The 19,747-nt window shown below is 40.7% G+C and overlaps 1 protein-coding gene across 3 annotated transcripts in view; it reads left to right on the top strand.

Annotated features, from left to right (window-relative positions):
- The window catches only part of ATP10D (ATPase phospholipid transporting 10D (putative)), a 102,221-nt gene that overhangs the window by 66,251 nt on the left and 16,223 nt on the right, over nt 1-19,747 (top strand). For all 3 annotated transcript variants that reach the window (XM_088789883.1, XM_088789884.1, XM_074324640.2), the window contains 8 exons: nt 1,950-2,138; nt 3,918-4,527; nt 5,160-5,266; nt 5,971-6,097; nt 8,645-8,829; nt 13,511-13,820; nt 16,333-16,409; nt 17,419-17,544. In XM_088789883.1, the coding sequence (XP_088646009.1) occupies nt 1,950-2,138; nt 3,918-4,527; nt 5,160-5,266; nt 5,971-6,097; nt 8,645-8,829; nt 13,511-13,820; nt 16,333-16,409; nt 17,419-17,544 (1,731 nt within the window). The remainder of the gene's footprint in view (nt 1-1,949; nt 2,139-3,917; nt 4,528-5,159; nt 5,267-5,970; nt 6,098-8,644; nt 8,830-13,510; nt 13,821-16,332; nt 16,410-17,418; nt 17,545-19,747) is intronic.

Below are 19,747 nucleotides of genomic sequence, written 5' to 3'. Positions count from 1 at the left end.
AATCCCAAGCGGGGGAAAGACCTCTTGTATGAAGGCTTTGATTCCTATGGGTAGAATTGCCTCCCCTTCTCCCTTCTTTATCTCTCCTCCTCTCCCACTGAGGTGCCTAGTCTTCCCTTTGGTTCTCAAGGCAGTTTCTGTCAATTTTCTTTTTATGGTTTGTTTGAAAATCTCACTGAAATGGTCTTGATAAGCAGGATGTATACTCTGATAAGCCGGATGTCTTCCTTCCTTCTCTGGCTTCTAACAACACATCCCTTTGATTCAGGGGTGTGTATGAGCCTGGAATCCTGCTGGGCTAGTAAGGCGTTGGTGCCCTAAGTGAGGGCAGCTGCAAAGGGGTCTTGACCCACGTAGGAGCTGCAGCAAGGGGCTTTCTAACCTGGGCGAGATTTCCTTCTCCTGCTCATTTCTAACTTATCTACCTCCCCTATCGTATCCACTCCCTTCTTTATGAAGTGTAAAATCAGCAAGTGTTTTGTAATAATGGGCAACAATAAACTTTTCTCGCTTATCCGTGTGCCAGGTACTGAGTTAAGGATCCAAAGATCAATAAGATACAGTCTTTCCTTTAAAGGAACTTACGACTCTATGGGGAGAGACATACATGTGCATGGAATCATTTAAAGCCAAATGGTGTGGGCCTGATTCTCGGGGCAATAGGAGTTCAGAGAAGGCAGAAACTGTCCATCACAGAAGAAAGAGCAAAAGTCAGTTTCGTAATACACGATCTCAGTGAGGAGGTTTGGATCTTAGGAAAAATGCTTATAAATACAGTCGCATACACAGGAATTGCATGTGGTGAATCCATACTTTTCTCCAGTCAGCAGCTAATATCTCGGTCACTAGGGATTAACTTATTTTAGAGAGACCAACTAAAGTGGAAGAATGCTCCATGGTTCTTTCCTTAAATCTTTTTTTGGGCTCTTTTATATATTGTTTGATGATGCTTTTAGGATCTTGGATAGTCCTGAGTTTCTAGATTTTTCTCACATTTGACAGTACTTTCTGTAAACATAGTTTTGCTGACCATAGCCGCTGCTTTGGCCAGCTCTCATAGCTCTTTTATTGTCATGGTCACAGGACAGGCTCTCCGTCATGCAGTCATTAAATTCCCCAGTATATATTGAGTATTACAACACTAATACAATTTTTTCCTTTCTTAAAATGTGTATACATTTTTTGGGGTACCCTCTGTAGATTATAAACAGATTTCTACTACAACAGTCTTGTTAAAACTAATACTCTTAAATGTGAAAAATACCGTGTTGAAAAAATGGAGTATTTTTCTTCCAATAACACATTCTTAGAGACAATTTATACCAAGAATCTTTAAGAGGGAGGCACAGGGCAGAGTTGCCAAATATATTGGATGATTGGAAATCTCTTCAAGGAACCTTTATTAATGTCTTGTAAAATATTACTAGGAAATGCTGATTAAATCTGGTAACCTCCTCATAGTAATTTGTATTTTGGAAGGTTAGTTTTTAACAATAGTGGTGACTTGAGCCATAAAATATTTTGTTAAAATTGCATGGTATGAATTATACCCTCACTTTTTAAAAAAAGAATTGATACTCATCGGTTACTGTTGGATGAACCTATGCCCAAGGTAAGGTCCTAATATATAGCTCTAGTACTGTGTATTTTAAAATACGAAAACACTCATTCAACTAGATTTTGGTGAAAGGCACTGTTCCTATCTTTAGTTTAAGTTCATAGTCAAGGCAGTCTCCATTAATATTTTACATTCCAGGTTTTCCTTTTTTTTTTTTTTTTCTGTCTTTTATTTCTCTATTCTCACTTACTATGAATCTTTTTTTGAAGAATAAAGTTGACTGTCTCATGCTTTATAGATTCTGGTCATAAAAACTACTAATCATGTAGATTTAAAACTCTCATTTTCAGATGTTTCTCAGTAACAACACTTTGTCTTATTGGATCTCCAGGAAACAGATGTGGTACCAGACACCAGGCTTTTGGATAAATTTAGTCAAATAACATCTCAGCTGTTTACCTCACTAGATGAGACCATCCCAAATCCACCAATGGAGACTTTGTACATTATCGACTTCTTTATTGCGTTGGCAATTTGCAACACAGTAGTGGTTTCTGCTCCTAACCAACCACGACAGAAGGTAAAGTCCCTCATGCAAACAAGGGTCATCTTCCAGAAGAGAACTTTGGATTTAAATGTACTTGTACTGGTTTTTATGTGAATAATTAGTAATAGCCGCTAATAATAGCAGCTTATTATTTATACAGCATTTAATCCGCGCTCTGCACTTATAATGTTCTAAGTGATTTACTGGTATTAACATGTTTAATCCTCCCAACAACCCATGAATTAGGTACTGTCACTCTGCTATTTCCTATTTTACAGTTGAGGTAAAGTAACTTGCCCAGGGTTACATAATGGGTTGGTGGGGGAGGTGGGATTTGAACCCAAGAAGTATGGCTCAGTGCTTCTACCCTATTTTGCCTCTAGGAGAGTAGCTGATGAAAATGGTTCTTGTGGAATGTGGCTGTCTTCATTTTGCTTTAGTTTTCTTACTAAATTGAAGCTTTCTTTGAGATTTCTGAGATATCCAACATCATATGCACTACATCAAGCAAAATATAAAGTATTGGATTCATTATCGTATTTAATGATAATGTACCCTTTTTCATGTACCAGTTGGGTTAGTTTTAATGCAGTCAATCTATAATCCAGTACATCTGTAATATACCCAGGTTCTGAAATTCCCACTAACATCTATTTGTAGCTTAGAATTCATGGAAAATTCATTTTCAATTAAAAAGAAAAACTTGTTTTAGAGACTGGTGAGTCACCACTTGCTGTGCTGACTTCCGTGTGTATAACTATCTCCCCTTTGGCACACATCCACTTAAAAGTCAATTTGCAGCACAACCCAATTAAAATTTAATTTTTCATCAGGTAATTTTCTTTTGGCAACTTCAGAGGTGGTCAACTTTAACATAAAGATAATTTATTTCCAATTAAGCTTTCATTTGATCAGAAACTGTATTTTTATGATATTTCAACTAGAAAGTTGCTCTTTGAAAAGTGATTATGTAATTAGAGAATAAATCACTGGGTGTTGTTTTCTCCCAATATAACCCTTCTTCACATGCATCTATTTCCAAAGTAAGCATCTTTTGGTGTTTTCTGCTTAAGAAATATTGATGCCTTATCCCCCCAAAATATAATGTTCTATGGCCTAAAATAAAATCCCTGTGGGCTTATAAGAGCCTAAGTTTCATGATATTTCAAGGTAATGATAGAAAAGCAGTGAATAAGGAGTTAATCAGAATTCACGTGGAATATAGACACCTCATCAGTGACTGAGCTTCACTTTTCATTTCTGTGTTGCTAGTAAGCTTGATAATTGAACATCATGAGTCCCTCAAACTATCATAAAATTAATCATCTAAGGAGAAAACTTTCTAATTCCTTGGGCATTTCTCAATGAGAAAATTTTAGGATCTAATTAATTGGTCTTTATAATCTAATATGCTATTATTGAATACTTAATTTGCTTACATTAATTTTTAAATTGTTATTGCTAGGATGCATACAATAAAGATTATGGATTTTCTATAGTTTAAATTAGTTCATTAGGAAAAATTGCTATAATTATGCACACTGCTAGCAATATTAGCACTTTGTTTTTCAGTTGTCAAATGTCTTCCTAAATATTGTAGAAATTCATAATGCCATCAATATTAGCACATATTTTTCATAATTTTTTTTTTTTAATTATTAATGTTTTCGGTGACAGTTGTCAGCATGAAGCAAGCTGCTAGCTATTTAAGGGAATGGTAATTTCACATCTAATTTTTTCCTAGTTTGACTTCAAAGTTGTTATAAACTGCTTTTGACTGTATTACTGAGACCTTCCCAAATTCTTTCCTAGATCAGACTCTCTACACTGAGTGGAATGCCAACTAAGTCTTTGGAAGAGATTAAAAACCTCTTCCAGAGATTGTCTGTCCGAAGATCAAGTTCACCATCTCTTGCCAGTGGGAAAGAACCATCTTCTGGGGTCCCCAACGCCTTTGTTAGCAGACTATCTCTCTTCAGTCGAATGAAACTGTCTTCATCTGTGGAGGAAGAGTGCCCACAGACAGGCGAGAGCCCTCAGGGTTCTGGTAACTCAGCTTGCCCTACAGACACAGAGAAACAAAATGGTGATGCAGGCGTCACAAATGCCAAGGTGGATTCCCTCCCTGGACAACCTTTGGCCTCGAACCTGTGTTATGAGGCCGAGAGCCCAGATGAAGCGGCCTTAGTGTATGCCGCCAGGGCTTACCGATGTACTTTACAGTCCCGGACACCAGAGCAGGTCATGGTGGACTTTGCTGCTTTGGGACCCTTAACATTTCAACTCCTACACATCCTGCCCTTCGACTCAGTAAGAAAAAGAATGTCCGTGGTGGTCCGCCACCCGCTTTCCAACCAAGTTGTGGTGTATACAAAGGGTGCTGATTCTGTCATCATGGAATTGCTCTCCGTGGCTTCCCTAGGTGGGTTCATCCAGAACTGAAAGAGTTATTGAGTAAAAGGGCTCAGAGAGTAAAAGACCACTCTTAATGGCTTTATGAAGGCAAACAACAGATACATGGGGCCAGTCACACTTGGTGAAACAGGGGAAGCTGCCTAGGATTTGTTGAGAAAGCATACAAGTTTTGGGGCTACCCAGACCTGGGTTCAAATGTGGCCTCTCTCGTTAGCTGTGATAAAATTACCTAACTAGTCTGTGCCTAAGTGTTCAGTCTATGGGGATTATGGCATCGTCTTTATAGTTTCTTCAGAGGGTTAATGGCATACCATATACAATATGTATACAGCCTTCGCCCAGTGCCTGGCCAATGGTAAGTGCTCAATGAATGACTGCCAGCATTGTTGTAGTTATTGTTACTGTGGTTACTGACGGTGTGAGAACAGTGTGTATATTAAATTCTTGGTATTTTCCTCTCCCCAGGAAGAAAGGAATAAGGGAGAGATTTATTCTGAGGGTCTCTTGTATAAGTGCACATTTGGGATTCAAAATGACAGGGCTTTTTGTTTGTTGTGGGTTAAACTATCATTGTTTTTAAAAATATATCTGTAATTGGACTGACTGGTGGGAACACTTGTGTTTTGTTAATTATTTCAGATGGAGCAAGTCTGGAAAAACAACAGATGATAATAAGGGAGAAAACCCAGAAACACTTGGATGACTATGCCAAACGAGGCCTACGCACTTTATGTATAGCAAAGAAGGTAAGGCTGCTAGCACACTGCTTCCACAAGGTTATCTGATTTAGGAGAGTCTGACATTCATTGGCTAGATTTTTTTTATCAGGGGCAAGATCGTTTCACTGAAAAGGCAGAGAGCCTTTTTTGATCTTGAACTCTCCATTCTTACAACTAACTATGAATAGATAGAACCTGATGGCAACCTGAATACAAAGGAAAATGTATCATTGGTTCCTTCTTTAGGAATTCCACTTCACTTTTGTTTGGAACAGGATTTTCTTGCTTCACCCATATGACGCCCTCTCTCTTTTTACCTTTACAAATAACTAACCCCATAAACCAACCATCAGAAGATATCAGAAGTGTTGCTGCTGACATAATACCTGAACAGTCCTGATACCACTTTCTCAATTGCACCACTAAATGGAGACTTCTCCCACCTGCATACTTCTGGTTTAATTAAATAGATTAACCCACTTGCATCATATATGGTGCCTAGAATTTCCCAGAGATACTGAGCTGTAGGGTCCATCTATCATCATTGCTGCACTAGTCTGCTCACAGAATTCGGAAAAGCTTGTGACCAGGTGCGTGAGGAGATTGACCCGGCATGAGTGTGCCCAGAGAGAGGAATGCCTAAAACAAGTTGATGGCTTGACATTTCTGCAGGGCTAAGTCCTGGCAAGATCATCATGTGACCTGCCTCATAGCTCTTTTTCCCTCGTTAGGTCATGAGTGACACTGAATATGCAGAGTGGCTGAGGAACCATTTTTTAGCTGAAACCAGCATTGACAACAGGGAAGAATTACTACTTGAATCTGCCATGAGATTGGAGAACAAACTGACTTTACTTGGTAAGTAGACTACGTTGTATTTCCTGAATGGAGAATTTTGAAAAACACTTCATATCTCTAAGGTACTTACCAGTGCTTCCCCCCGCCCCAACTTTGACCTAATAGATAGATGTGATTTTGCCCACCCAGCGAGATGTCTACCCAGTTTCCAGTGTTTTCCATTCTGTTTTCCACTGCAGTGAACTAGACTTCATTGATGGTGGTATCAGGGTGGTCCTCCTTAAGAAGGTCATTTAAAAACACAACACTAAGGTAGAGTACAAAGTCAAATAAATATCCTGGTTCACGAGACGAAAGCTTACGTTTCTTGTCAGACTTTGGATAAGTTACTTAATATGTGTTGCTTTTTGAACCTGTACAACAAATCTTCATTTTATTTAGAAGATAACTTGGAGCACAGAGCAGTTCAGTGACAGAGCTTGGAAGAAACTCAGGGTTACCTGGTTCCAAGGCCTGTATCCATTATCCGGCACCTGCCGCTGGACTAATGAAATATATTGGGGTGGTGCAAAAGTAATTACGGTTTTTGCAATTATTTTTAACCTTTTAAACCACAATTACTTTTGCACCAACCTAATATATCTCTCTCTTGCTTTCTAATTTCAACTAAAGGTTGCACAACTGACACCTCTTGTCTCAGATTGAGCTGCATCTTGAAATCACCTGGAGCACTTTAAAAACTCCTTGGGATTCTGTCGACAAGTCTGATGTGTATCCTGGACATTTGAATTTTTAAAAGCTCTCCAAGTAATTCTAAGAGGAGCCAAGATTGAGAACTACTGCCTTAACATCTGGAGATCTAGTTTCTAATATAAGCACTGTCATGCAGGGTGTCAGTGTCATGCGGGGTCTCTGGTCCCGCTCGCCACATAAGAACGCAGGATATGGTGAGGCCAAAAAGGAACACCCACAGAGCCATAAATAGGGGAGGCATACCTCTCTATTCTCGCTGGTGGCTAGGTTGGAGACACAGGAAGCAGGAGCCACATGATCCGCAATCCGCCGGCTGCTTCTCTGCCAACCAACCAACCTCAGCTGTCAGCTGCAATCCACCGTGCTAACTGCAATCCTCACTTGCTAGATCAGCCACTATCTTCTTGCTAGCCCCCATTTTCTGCTAGCGTAGCCACAGCAGTTATATTAGTGGCCAATGGCTCACTGGTTACAGCTGACGGCCAACTAGCCACAGCTGATGGCCATCCGATCACAGTTGATGGCGATTTACTACCTGAGCCAGCACCTTTCCACGTGAGGCTGAGAGCCTGGAAACTGCACTCCTGGCTCTGTCCCCACAAGCACTAACACAGCAAGAGACCAACCTCTGAGCCCCATCCTTCTGGTTCAGAGAAAAACAATGATCTCACTTAGTATCTGGCCAATAGAGTAGTGATGCCCGCTGCTAAGTCATTTCTCTGTGACACTGTCAGCACTGTGGGTCCACATTTCCTCATCCGAAATTCCAAACTCTCAAATGCTCTGTGGGCTCTGTGCCAAATGCCATTTGGCAGCAAAATCAGGCCTGATTTGATAAGACTATTTGTAAGTCTTTATTATCCTAATTAGTGTGAACATTTGTGTGTTTTGTTGCAGAAATATCAATATGCTTGATTATCAGATATTACAAAATATGATATGCATCCTATTACCTTTTTCAGATCTGCAAAACATTTGAATTCCAAAACGTATCTGTCACCCAGTTTTTCCGATAAAGGAAATTATGGACTTACACTATGAGAGAGTATTGAAAATAGACACTGTCTTACCGACAAGGGCATTCTTTAAAATCCTGCCTTTACCCTTGGGAGTATCATAGAATTATAAAATTCTAGAGCAAGGTTACATAAGCAACAGAAACAACCCCCTCAATTTACAGAAAAGAAAGCCAGCCAAGAGGAGAACAAATAACTTTGATAAACTGGTTGATTCCTAAAACTTCCCTCCCAAGATATTACTTTGTATATGATTTTGATCTGGGTCTTCATACTTCCTTTGGATCCCCAGAAATTACGAGAAAAAGATTGGGTTGGCTAACAGTTTGTAATGCAGGGAGGCCTGCGGGGTCTCTGCTCCCGCTCCCCATACAAGAATGCAGGACATGGTGAGGCCAAAAAGGAACCCCCACGGAGCCATAAGTAGGGGAGTCATACTAGTATGTTCTCGCTGGCGGCACTATACTCTCACTGGAGGCTGGATCCACACTGTCCGCAAACCGCCATCCACGCTTGCCAGCCCAGCCGCCATCTTCTTGCTAGCCCCCATTCTTCTCTCTTCTCTCTCCCTCTTCGCTAGTGTAGCCACAGCAGTTATATTAGTGGCCAATGGCTCACTGGTTACAGCTGACGGCCAACTAGCCACAGCTGATGGCCATGCAATCACAGTTGATGGCCATTTACTACCTGAGCCAGCACCTGTCTATGTGAGGCCGAGAGCCTGGAAACTACTTTCTGGGGCTCTGCCCCCACACAGGTATTGTTCAATTATAGCCTAGGTAAGCTTCAGCTGGCTTTAGTTTCTTACACGCCCTGTTGCACTTTGGTTATTTTTTAGGTGCTACTGGCATTGAAGACCGTCTGCAGGAGGGAGTTCCCGAAGCTATAGAAGCCCTTCACACAGCTGGCATCAAGATCTGGATGCTGACAGGGGACAAGCAGGAGACAGCTGTCAACATAGCTTATGCGTGCAAACTGCTGGAGCCAGATGACAAGCTCTTTATCCTCAACACCCAAAGTAAAGTATGTATAGTGAGATTAAACCAGTCTTTTTGTTTTTGCAAAGCCAGTGGAGCATTTGTGATTTGATGACGCTGAGAAGAAAAACTGATAACCTTTAGCTTCTTGATAATTGTTTATTCTTTCCAGCAGCTTAGCTTGTGCTTGGGAGCAGGGGGTACCATAGTTATTCTAAAGGCTTCATGAAACATCATAATGATTCAGACAAATCATTGCTGAATAAAGGCATTTTAAAAAGTTTTTTATTTTTATCCCTCCCCCAATTGGATTATTAGGGATTTGACAAGATTTAGCCCATAATGACAAAATATATCAAGCTTGGGGGCAGGACTCTACCCCCCCTTTCACGTTGAAGGGAAGTAATGATTTCTATTGTAGTCAGGTGAATAATATTTTTCTGGTCGTTCTAAAAATAGACTCTCAGGGTCATCATGCCCTCTACTGGCAATTCTTAGATAGTGCTCCTGAGACACTACCAAAAGTTTGTGTTTAGGGAAGGGAAAAAAGGGTTTTTTAAGGAGAAGGAACCTAAGAGGTTTGGACCCAGCCTATTTTTCTCAGTCCCCACGCCCAACCTCTATCACAAGTACTCTATTTTATTTTTTTCAGAAGATTCCTAGTATAGTGATATTCTCAGATTTAGGCACATTGCTTAATTAGCTTGGAAAACTTTCTTCCTTCCTTCCTCCGTAGTCAGACTTAATCAGTAACATTCATTCTGTCACAGCAACCAGCCTCAGAAATCTTCTGGGAGCTTCTCATCTGGATCACGTCTTGGGCTTTTGTCACAAGCTGCCACGTTTGGTTAGCTGTGTGTTTGTGTTCAGGCCTCAATTAATATCCAAGTAGATCATACATTATGAGGAAGGAGAATTTTCCTTATTGAACACAGAGTAGGTTCTCCTTGGCAATTTGCAATGGTCCAGAGACCCATAACCAAACCACCAGCCAGCTTCCAGTATCAGCCAGGGGCTGAGCACATGGAGATGCTTAGTCATTTTAGTCACTAAATTGGATGTGCCTTAAGGCTGGGAAGACCCAGGTTCAAATGCTTGGACTACCAGTGACCAGCTATATGACCTTAGGGAGTTACCCTCGTGGGCCTTTTTCCTTACCTGTAATGTGAGAATAATGCCTATTTCATAGGGTTGTTGTGAGCATTAAATGAGAAAATAAAAATTGTTAAATGTGATACCTGGCAGATACAGGGGTTTAATGAACATTAAAAAGGAAAAATAATCAATTTTTGGTGTTCAATTTTGACGTTGACGTTTCTGTGAGCAATAAAATCTTTAGGATTGTGAAATTTATTTGTAAATGCACAATGTATTGTAAAAGCATTTAATATTATCAATTCAAAAAGTCTTTACAGAGTATCCACTGTGGAGTCTCCTAAGTGCAAAAGATAATTGTTTTTGCTCTCAATAGCTATTCTACCTGTTGAATTTTCCAGATAACTAAACAGAACACAGTGAACATAGTTTAGTTTTATGATGACTCAAGTCCATTCAAATAAAATGCTGGGCACGTAGTAAGAGCTAAGTCACTGGTATTATTTTCTCTTCTTCCTGCTCCTCACCCTACAGCAGATGCTAAGAAATTAAAAAAGGAATTGACAGTCATGGAGCCCAATTTGTCATTTAGTGAAGGAATTGTCCCTGTGACATGCTAAGTGGGCCACCTGGCAACCAATGGAATGTCTACTTATTTCTATAGTATAATACGTTAACTTTACAAATTTCCATCAACTTTTGTTCCTAAATTTGCAAATTAGATGATAGTAAATGTAGCTACTTACGAACCTTATATAGTTTCTATTCTCATAAAAGTTTTGTTTGTTTTTTGTTTTAGTATAATTGTATCCAGGATTATTTACTGCATTGTGATATATAAAGGCCTTTCAAGATTTATCGTTTAGTTTTTTAAGTTTTATTTTCATAATTTTATTTAAAGTCTTCTCTTGAGATTATAACTCTTTAGTTTCATATTTATTGGAATCAATAAAAGGTTTTTTCATACATAATCTCATTTGGCAATTATAACAAGTACACAGGAGATAAAATTATAGTATTTCTATTTTGTAGCCTGAGATTTCAAAAGGTTCTGATGATTTTATCTAAGCACTTACAAGCTGATTGCTTGTCAAGCATGATTTCTATATTGTATTTTATATAATCTTTATCTATCTATCTACAGTTGATCCTTGTTATTCGTTGAGTTAAGTTCTATAAAGTTGGGGCAAACACTGAGTTAGTGAATACTGATCCATTACCCCTAGGGGAAATATAGGATTAGGTTGCTATGAGCCTGTGGTCACAGTGTTTTTATCAACTGGTCAGTGCATAACCTTGTTTCAGAGATTATATACATATATATATATGATTAACATTGAACGCACAACCAACAGCAATACAACTCACTGAACAGAGCTTATCTAACTCATATTTTCTCTGTAAGGCACATCATAGCCTTCTTGTGCGTAGGAACACTAGATGGCACTTTAGCAGTACACTTGGAGGGCATCTTGAATAGGGAAATCACCCACAAAAAGCACAAAAATGTGAAAAATGTGCCACCAAACAGACAGCAAGAAGGACACTTGTTTCCAGTATGGCAGTAAACGTAAGACGGCAGCGCGTCACCTAGTTCAGCCTCAGGTGGGGAGGTGCATGTCTCATAACTCAAAACTTGTGTCACTCTACACGTTCACAAATGATAGAAAAGGCACCATGAGTATTGATTATAGGATTACAGATAAATTTTAGCAAATATGAGGCATCACAGATACAGAACCCGCAAATAATGAAGAGCAACTACGTGTGTGTGCATATATACTTCTGTAATGAAAATACAGTTAATTTATAAAACTAAGCACATACATATGCAAATAAGGGGATAAAAACATCTATGTAATCAGTCTCGAATCATCAAACTACAGAAAATTTACATCCCCATTTTAGAGGGCATCCGCTCAGACTGTGTTCTGTGCACTCTGAAAATGTGAGGGCTCCAAAAACTGTATTTGTAGTATTGGGATCAGATTTGTCCTGAAGATAAAGCTTGCCAAGTAGTACATTTTAAAGTTGAATTTCTTGTTTGTAGTTTATGTGGTTATTAAGTCTTTGTTAAGTCATGCCTACATATCCATCTCTACTTCCTTACCCATCTTATTTTGTTGTGGGTTGACAAATGCTTGACAAAACAGCATTTGAAATAAGAGTAAATGGCTTCTGAGTGAGGGGACCTTTCGTGAATAAACTATTTCAGGCTTAGTGTATAAATATCAATGCACTGCTCCTGGATTTGGCTTGGCTCTGTTCTTGGTGATCATCTGACACCATCATTTCTGAATAAGTTATCGTTAGTTTTCTTGACTACAATTCATTCAATAAGTATTTCTTAAGTGCCCATTGTGGCCCTCTTTTAGGCATTGTAAAGGCTTCAAAAGTAAATGAAAAGCAATACCTTTCTTTAAAGAACTTCCTAACCAGTGTGGGGTAAGGCGAGTCAAGGAATGTACACCAGTGTGGGGTGAGGTGAGTCGATGTATGTACACCAGTGTGGGGTGAGGCGAGTCGAGGGATGTACACCAGTGTGGGGTGAGGCGAGTCGAGGGATGTACACCAGTGTGGGGTGAGGCGAGTCGAGGGATGTACACCAGTGTGGGGTGAGGCGAGTCGAGGGATGTACACCAGTGTGGGGTGAGGCGAGTCGAGGGATGTACACCAGTGTGGGGTGAGGCGAGTCGAGGGATGTACACCAGTGTGGGGTGAGGCGAGTCGAGGGATGTACACCAGTGTGGGGTGAGGCGAGTCGAGGGATGTACACCAGTGTGGGGTGAGGCGAGTCGAGGGATGTACACCAGTGTGGGGTGAGGCGAGTCGAGGGATGTACACCAGTGTGGGGTGAGGCGAGTCGAGGGATGTACACCAGTGTGGGGTGAGGCGAGTCGAGGGATGTACACCAGTGTGGGGTGAGGTGAGTCGAGGGATGTACACCAGTGTGGGGTGAGGCGAGTCGAGGGATGTACACCAGTTGAATGTGATGAGCATCACTAAGAACATCCCGACCAGAATGTACGCTCCATGATGACAGGGAGTTTTCTATTCATTGATGTATCCACAGCACCTAAATGTTTTCTCATACATAGTAGTTTCTGAATAAATACTTAGTGAATGAAGGAATGAATGTATCGAAGCCAAGGAAGATAAAAACAATAATTATTATTTAAATTCTGTGTGTTATGCCTTACAGTAGGAGCTTTGCATGTATTATTTCACTTGTTCCTTACATACAAACATTTTTATGACATAGACATTTGCATTTTTCACATGGGAACATTGAGGCTCAGAGAGGTGCCTAAAGTCTAGTAACTGGTAACTGGCAGAATAAGACCAAAGGGCTCTTGAGAGTCACTGTTTGAGAAGATAAGTTGCACAAATAAAGAAATTCCATAGCTATTTCTTAGCTTTGGAATTGGGCATGAGATGTCCTCATCCTTTTAACTGTCCCCATATAAACACAAAATTCTGTGGAAGAGCTGTGAGGTCTTCGAAAATAACTGATTATTCGCTACCTAGGGTTGCCTTGATGAAGCAACTGCTAAAGAAAGACAATGACAAATTTAGCTGGATGTGGCCACCAAGGAGCCCAAAGGCTAACTGTCTTTGCCACTTATTTCAAGGATGCCTGTGAGATGCTGATGGGCACAATTTTGAAAGAACTTCAGAAGAAGAATCCAGCCTCCCCAGAGCAAGAATCATTAAGTGAGGATTTACACCTGCCTTCTGCCTCCCAGGATTCAGGGCAGCGGGCTGGACTCATTATCACTGGGAAGACCCTAGAGTTTGCCCTGCAGGAGAGTCTGCAGAGGCAGTTCCTGGAGTTGACAGCTTGCTGTCAAGCTGTGGTCTGCTGCCGAGCCACACCCCTGCAGAAAAGCAAGGTGGTGAAATTGGTCCGCAACCATCTCCAGGTGATGACCCTGGCCATTGGTGAGTGGGGATGAAACCCAGCTCTGCTTCTCACCTTCATGCCACACCAGAGGCTGACCCTTCTGTCTGTTCTTCCTTCTGTATATCTGTTCACCCTTATGGCTAGCTGTCCTTTTCTCCCCTACTTTCCCTCTCCTTCTTCCTTCTTCCTCTCCATCTCCCCACTCCCTTCCACTTCCCCTCCACCACCTATTCGACTACATGCTATGAACCAGATGGTGGGGATGTGACATGGAAAACAATATAATGGTCAATATAATAGTCAAGACTCTAGGTTACATATTAGAACCCCAAATCAACTGCTAAGGAGGGTAATGTACTGAATCAGAACTGAAAAATGTAGGAATTCTACCTGCAGGACAGTTTAATTCAGGGACACGAACAATTCATTTATTTATCCATTCAACAAATGTTTATTGGGTGCCTTCTAAGTGCCAGGCATTTTTGTAGGCAGTGGACATACAAGAATATGTAAAACTGACAAGCATCTCTTAAGGAGCTTGCCTTTAGTAGGAGGGCATATAGTAAACACATGAGATGAAAAAGTAAAACAAAACAAAAAAGGCATAAATATGTAAGATATCAGATAGTGAAAAATGTTATTGAAAAAATAAAGCAGAGCCGGGGTGGAAAACAGAAGAGGGAGACTGCTATTTTAAATACATTTTTCAGAGAAAGTCTCACAGATAAGGTTGTATGGGGGGGCGGGAGGGAGACTTGAAGTAAATGGTAAGGAGCCATGGGAGATCTGTGAGGGAGAATATTCCTGGCAGAGAAGACTGAAAGTGAAGGCCATGACCGTGCTTGGTGTGTTCTAAGTCAAGGCAGATTGAGCGAAGGGAAGAATTTGCTGCAGGTTGCTGAAGGGCAGAGATATGACAGGTGGCCACATAATGTAGGGCCTTGGAGGTGATTACAAGTTTTGGGCTTTTATCTGAAGAGATAGGCAGTCACTGGAAGATTTTAAGCAGAGGAAGGATGAGATCGGTCTTAAGTTTAAGATGATCACATTGGCTGCTGTGCTGAGAGAAACTGTTCAGGTGCAAGGACATGAGTCCAGAGACCAGCGGAGAGGCTGTTGAAATAATTCAGGCAAAAGATGATGGTGACTTGAGCCCTAGTGGAAGCAGAAAAGGTGGTGGGACATGGTCAATCAGATAATGGACATGGTTTGCTGGTGAATTTGATATATGATGGAAGGAGGTAAGGGGGACAACAAGGTTTTGTCTCTAAGAACAGAAAGGATGGAGCTGCCTTTTACTGAGATGGAGTCAGGAACGGGGTCTTACACATGTGCAAGTCTGAAAAGTCCATTAGATGTCTAGCAGTGATGGCAGGTGGCAGCTAGCTGGATATAAAGCTGGAATTTCGCAATGAGGAATTGGCTGGAGATATAAATTTGGGGATCGTCAGTTTAGTGATGATACGTAAAGCCTTGTTATTAGATGAGAACCCTAAAAAAAGAGTATAAATGGAAAAGAGCAGTGTGAGATTAAGCTCTGAGAGACTCCAGTGTGTAGAAATGAGCAAGATGAGGACTCCGCCATCTCCTTCAGTCTCTGTTTTTACCTGGATTATCAGTCTCAGATAGCTTCTCTCTCTGGGTGCTGATAAAGCCACTGAAAACTCCTAGGTTTACATCCCATCCTGTTAACAACTTGAGTGAAAAGATGGCACCTCTTGTCAAGTTGCTGAAATAGAGTTATTAGGCTTCAGGTGGGATTTGTTCAGCTATTTTATTGAATAAGCATATCAATGAATGAATTGTTCAAACCCCTGGGTCCCGATGCGCCTAAGGCTAAACTCCTGGACATATCAGTTACATCAGTTATGTTGATTCACGTGCCCATCTCTGAACCAGTCACTGAAACTAATTCACAGACAATGCTAACTGTCCAGGGCTGGGTCAGTCGTCCATCCTAAATCTGGGGGTTTGGGTTCATCCTAAGAAACATGCACTCAGAGTTCTCAAGGAAAATCAGGATTCTGTTCCCAGACAACAAGTGAATGGTTGGTGGGCAGGTGGGAATAACAAATGTCCATTACCAATACGAACATAATAGCTCCTCTTAATAAGTTTGCATGTATTATGGAGACTAAGAAATCTATAGCAAGCATAATACCATATGATAGGTATGATAGAAACACACAGGGTGGTGCTAGAGCCTAAATAAGGAAGGGGCATTTGACCTAAAGGGAACAGAAGAAGGATTTCCCAGAAGAAGTGACATCTAAGCTGGCAGCAAGAGCAATGGAAATTCAGCAAGGTGGGTAGGAGTGTTCTAAGAATAGAGAAACAGCATGTTCAATGGCTGGAAGAAAGCAGGTTATATCTGGAAAACTGAAAGTAGAATGGGACATTTAATTTGTGCTAAACTAGCTTCCAGGTAACTTGGAGACTGGGCTAAACTTTGAAGGATTTGTTTGCTTGAGTGGCCACTACTGATTTGCAAAGTTTGCATCTTTTCTTTACTCCTTCTATGTTTCTCACCTTTGCTTCTATCCCATGCAGGTGATGGTGCCAATGACGTTAGCATGATACAAGTGGCAGACATTGGGATAGGGATCTCAGGACAAGAAGGCATGCAGGTGAGTGGATGTACACCCACACCCTGTGAACTTGACCTGCCCATCCAAAGGTGACTTTCTCCGTAATAAAATCTCTGTGATAGAGTGAAGCTGTCTTTGGTTAGCTCAGGAGTGGGGGACAGGAAGACCATCCATTCATTCATTGATTATTTACTGGGTGAGTGTTGTGGTCTTTTCCTGGGTAATTTTAGCTGTGTAGTTCACTTGCTCAGTTTAAGAAATATAGTTTATCTAGAGCATAACAATATATATTGTTAGCCCTGCAATAACTATGACTTTTACAATTGACAAAAGCTACTAAAGATTTGAATAAAAGACCTAAAGATCCTAAAAAGAGAGAGATTGGGGGGAAAGATATGAAAGAATGAGAGAGGTGGGAGTACCCTGTTTGCACGTGTGTGTGTTGGATAGTGTTTTAGGCACAAATTCAGATAGCTTATCCAAAAGACTGCTTTTCACTATGGAGCAAATGTCAGAGGAAGGTGGGATGTGAGGCTTAGGATTTCTGAAGAATTGTAAATTACGCCCTCTGTACGAAAGATTAAAAATTCAAATATCTCTTTGCCTGGGACATTAGACAAAGTTACGTAAAATCATGACTGTCATACTTTCAATACATTCCTCATTGAGGAGAAGTGAAGGCACTTTGTAATGCATAGAGTTCTTGCTAAGGGAGCTGCGTTCTAGGGAAAGTCCATTTGCTGAAATTACATCATGAGTAACCGGAGAGAAGTCTTGTTTCATTCAACCGTATTATTGGAAAGCTGAGTAGTAACCTCAGGCAACCCATTAAGGCTCCTGCATCCCGGGGTTCTTATTTGTTTGGGGTTTTGTGTTTTTCGTTTGTGGTTTGGATTTTCTTTTTTTGTGTGTTTGTTTTGGTCTGCAAGAAAGATTTAAACCACCTGTTTGATGAACCTGAGCCTGATGACAGTCAGGTTGCCTTGCTGTGTCTGCCCTAATGTGTTTGATTGCTCAGGGTGGTGCCCTCCTCTCGTTGCCTCTGCAGGCTGTGATGGCCAGTGACTTCGCCATCTCTCAATTTAGACACCTCAGCAAGCTCCTTCTCGTCCATGGGCACTGGTGTTATACACGGCTTTCCAACATGATTCTCTACTTTTTCTACAAGAACGTGGTATGTAGCTCCAGAGATTATAGTCTTTCCCCCTTCCTGCCTTCCCATCCCGCTTGTTTAAGGGACACAGAGAAGGTGCCCACACTAAACTCACTTCAATGGTTGATGTTTTGGGAGCAGCCAAGTGTGCTGCTACCTACCAGAAATAATCTGGGAATGTGCTGTTTCAGCTGCTGACAGCACATTGCCGGGCTTGTCCATCTGCTAGCGTTTTCTATTCCCTGTGCACTTAAATTCAGTTAAGTCCTGTCTGGTTCATTTAAAATCCAATTTTTGACCTTCCATATAAAGGCTGTGACAAGCTGAATTCTGAAATGTTTAATATGATCTGTCAGTAGAGAATGAAAAGGTTTGCTTCCATTTTACAGGAGATAAGCAAAAAATATCTGCTGTCCCCAAATTGATGTCCCTTGTGTTATATTGAAGATACAGATGAAAACCCAGTATGATGCCTTAGCCCATAGCTGTCTAGGATTCACAGAGGCAAGAATTCTCTAGCAAGCCTGTAAAATGTATTTGTGCTTTGTAGTTATTTGAAGTTAAAGGAACTTTATTTTGATGATGTAATTCCTAAAAAGGCAGAATTTCATTAGATGTCATTGCTTCTAAATCTTTGGCATGCCATTTTAATTTCAATTTCTTTTTGTAAAAAATCATGTTGATCTTACTTAGATCACTTCACGGAAGTCCCTTCTAGGTGGGATGATAATATAAATATGTCAAATTTTTTTTAGACCAAATATGTCATGGGTTTTAGTCTTTAAAGTTATTATGTAGCATGTTACTAGTAAACATAAATTTATATCATTCTATGGAAATGCAATCTTTAGGGAAAAGTAACTTCAGTGGGTCATTTTTAGGATATCCTAAAGGTGTAATTTAGATTGTGTGTGTGCATATGAAAGAGTCTTCAGCAGGAGCACGTTTTTCCCCTCAAGCAAAATGAACGTTTCAGGAAGTTCTGAGTACTTTACTAATCAGAATTAGTACATTTAGTGAAAGTTTAATAAAACTTTGATACTTTATGAAAATACTCGCAATGTATAATGTTTCTGTCTGAGTGTGTGATTCTGGGGAAAGTTGAGATTTATAATTTAAAATTACAGTGGTCAATGACTTAAAGAGGAGCCCCCCTCCGAGGTTTTTTTTTGTTTTTTTCTTGTTGTTGTTTTAATACCTTTGCATTTTTCTACCTTCTGTTCTGTTGTGACATAGCTCACTCCCCTCCCACCTCCTTTTAACCCCAGATTAAACCCAAAGGTTAGGAATCGCTAATATTAGAAAGAGATGCCACGTGCTCGTGGAGAGAGGGAGCGTGTATTAGCATGGAGTACATCACCGGGGGCAAGGAGCCCAGGGTCTTTTTGCTCTGTAACCCTTGCTGTCCAGTCACACTGGTGTGCTCCTGGCTTCTTTCTTACTTACCCAGCCCAACAGCGAATGCTTGATAAACTATGAAGAAAAGGGCCAGTACCAGAGCCGTTCGAGTAGCTTATCTTTCTAAGACTGTGGTTCCTGGGTCTTGGACAACCTTTCTGATACTTCTGAGAACTATGGATTCACTCCTCAGAACAGTGCCCTAAACCTCAGGTACCCAAACTTGATACATTTTCAGGAGCTGGGCATAATGTGTGTCCATGGACCCTAGGCTAAGAAACTGTTCTAAGCATTGTGCTCCTGTCCTAAGGTGTTCTAATGTATCTATGATGCAAACAATAACAGCATCTTAATAATATTCCCAAGGCACTTAATAGGTTATAAACACTTTCTAACCTGATCTTGATACTAAACACTGAGGTAGTGTAATTCTCATTTCCCAGACAAGGAAACCAAAATTCACAGAGGTTAGGAAAGCAGCCTAAAGTCAGTCAATAGGCAGTGTCCCCAGACCTTGAAACAAGATGTTTTACATCTAAGTCCAGTGTCCTTTCCTCTTTGTTGTCATGGACTTAGTTTATTTTGGAGACAAATACTGGAAGGAACAATGCAAGGTGTATGTTCCTAGCCTCTAGGGTGAGAAACTGTCTTGGTTTGCCTGGGACTGTCCCAGTTTTAGCGATGAAGAGACCCATTTCCTGGGAAACTCAGCCCCAAGCAAACTGGGATGGTCGGCCACCTGCTAATACCATCCCATTTCACTACTAAAAACTAATTGTGAACTCCGAAAGCAAGGGAACGAACATTTATTGTATGTCTGATACAT

This window comes from Rhinolophus sinicus, chromosome 1 (genome assembly GCF_057876585.1).
Source record: "Rhinolophus sinicus isolate RSI-liver-muscle chromosome 1, RSI-T2T, whole genome shotgun sequence".
Taxonomy (NCBI): domain Eukaryota; kingdom Metazoa; phylum Chordata; class Mammalia; order Chiroptera; family Rhinolophidae; genus Rhinolophus; species Rhinolophus sinicus.
The sequence above is the reverse complement of the archived record's forward strand: the minus strand, read 5'-3'. Positions and strand labels throughout refer to the sequence as shown.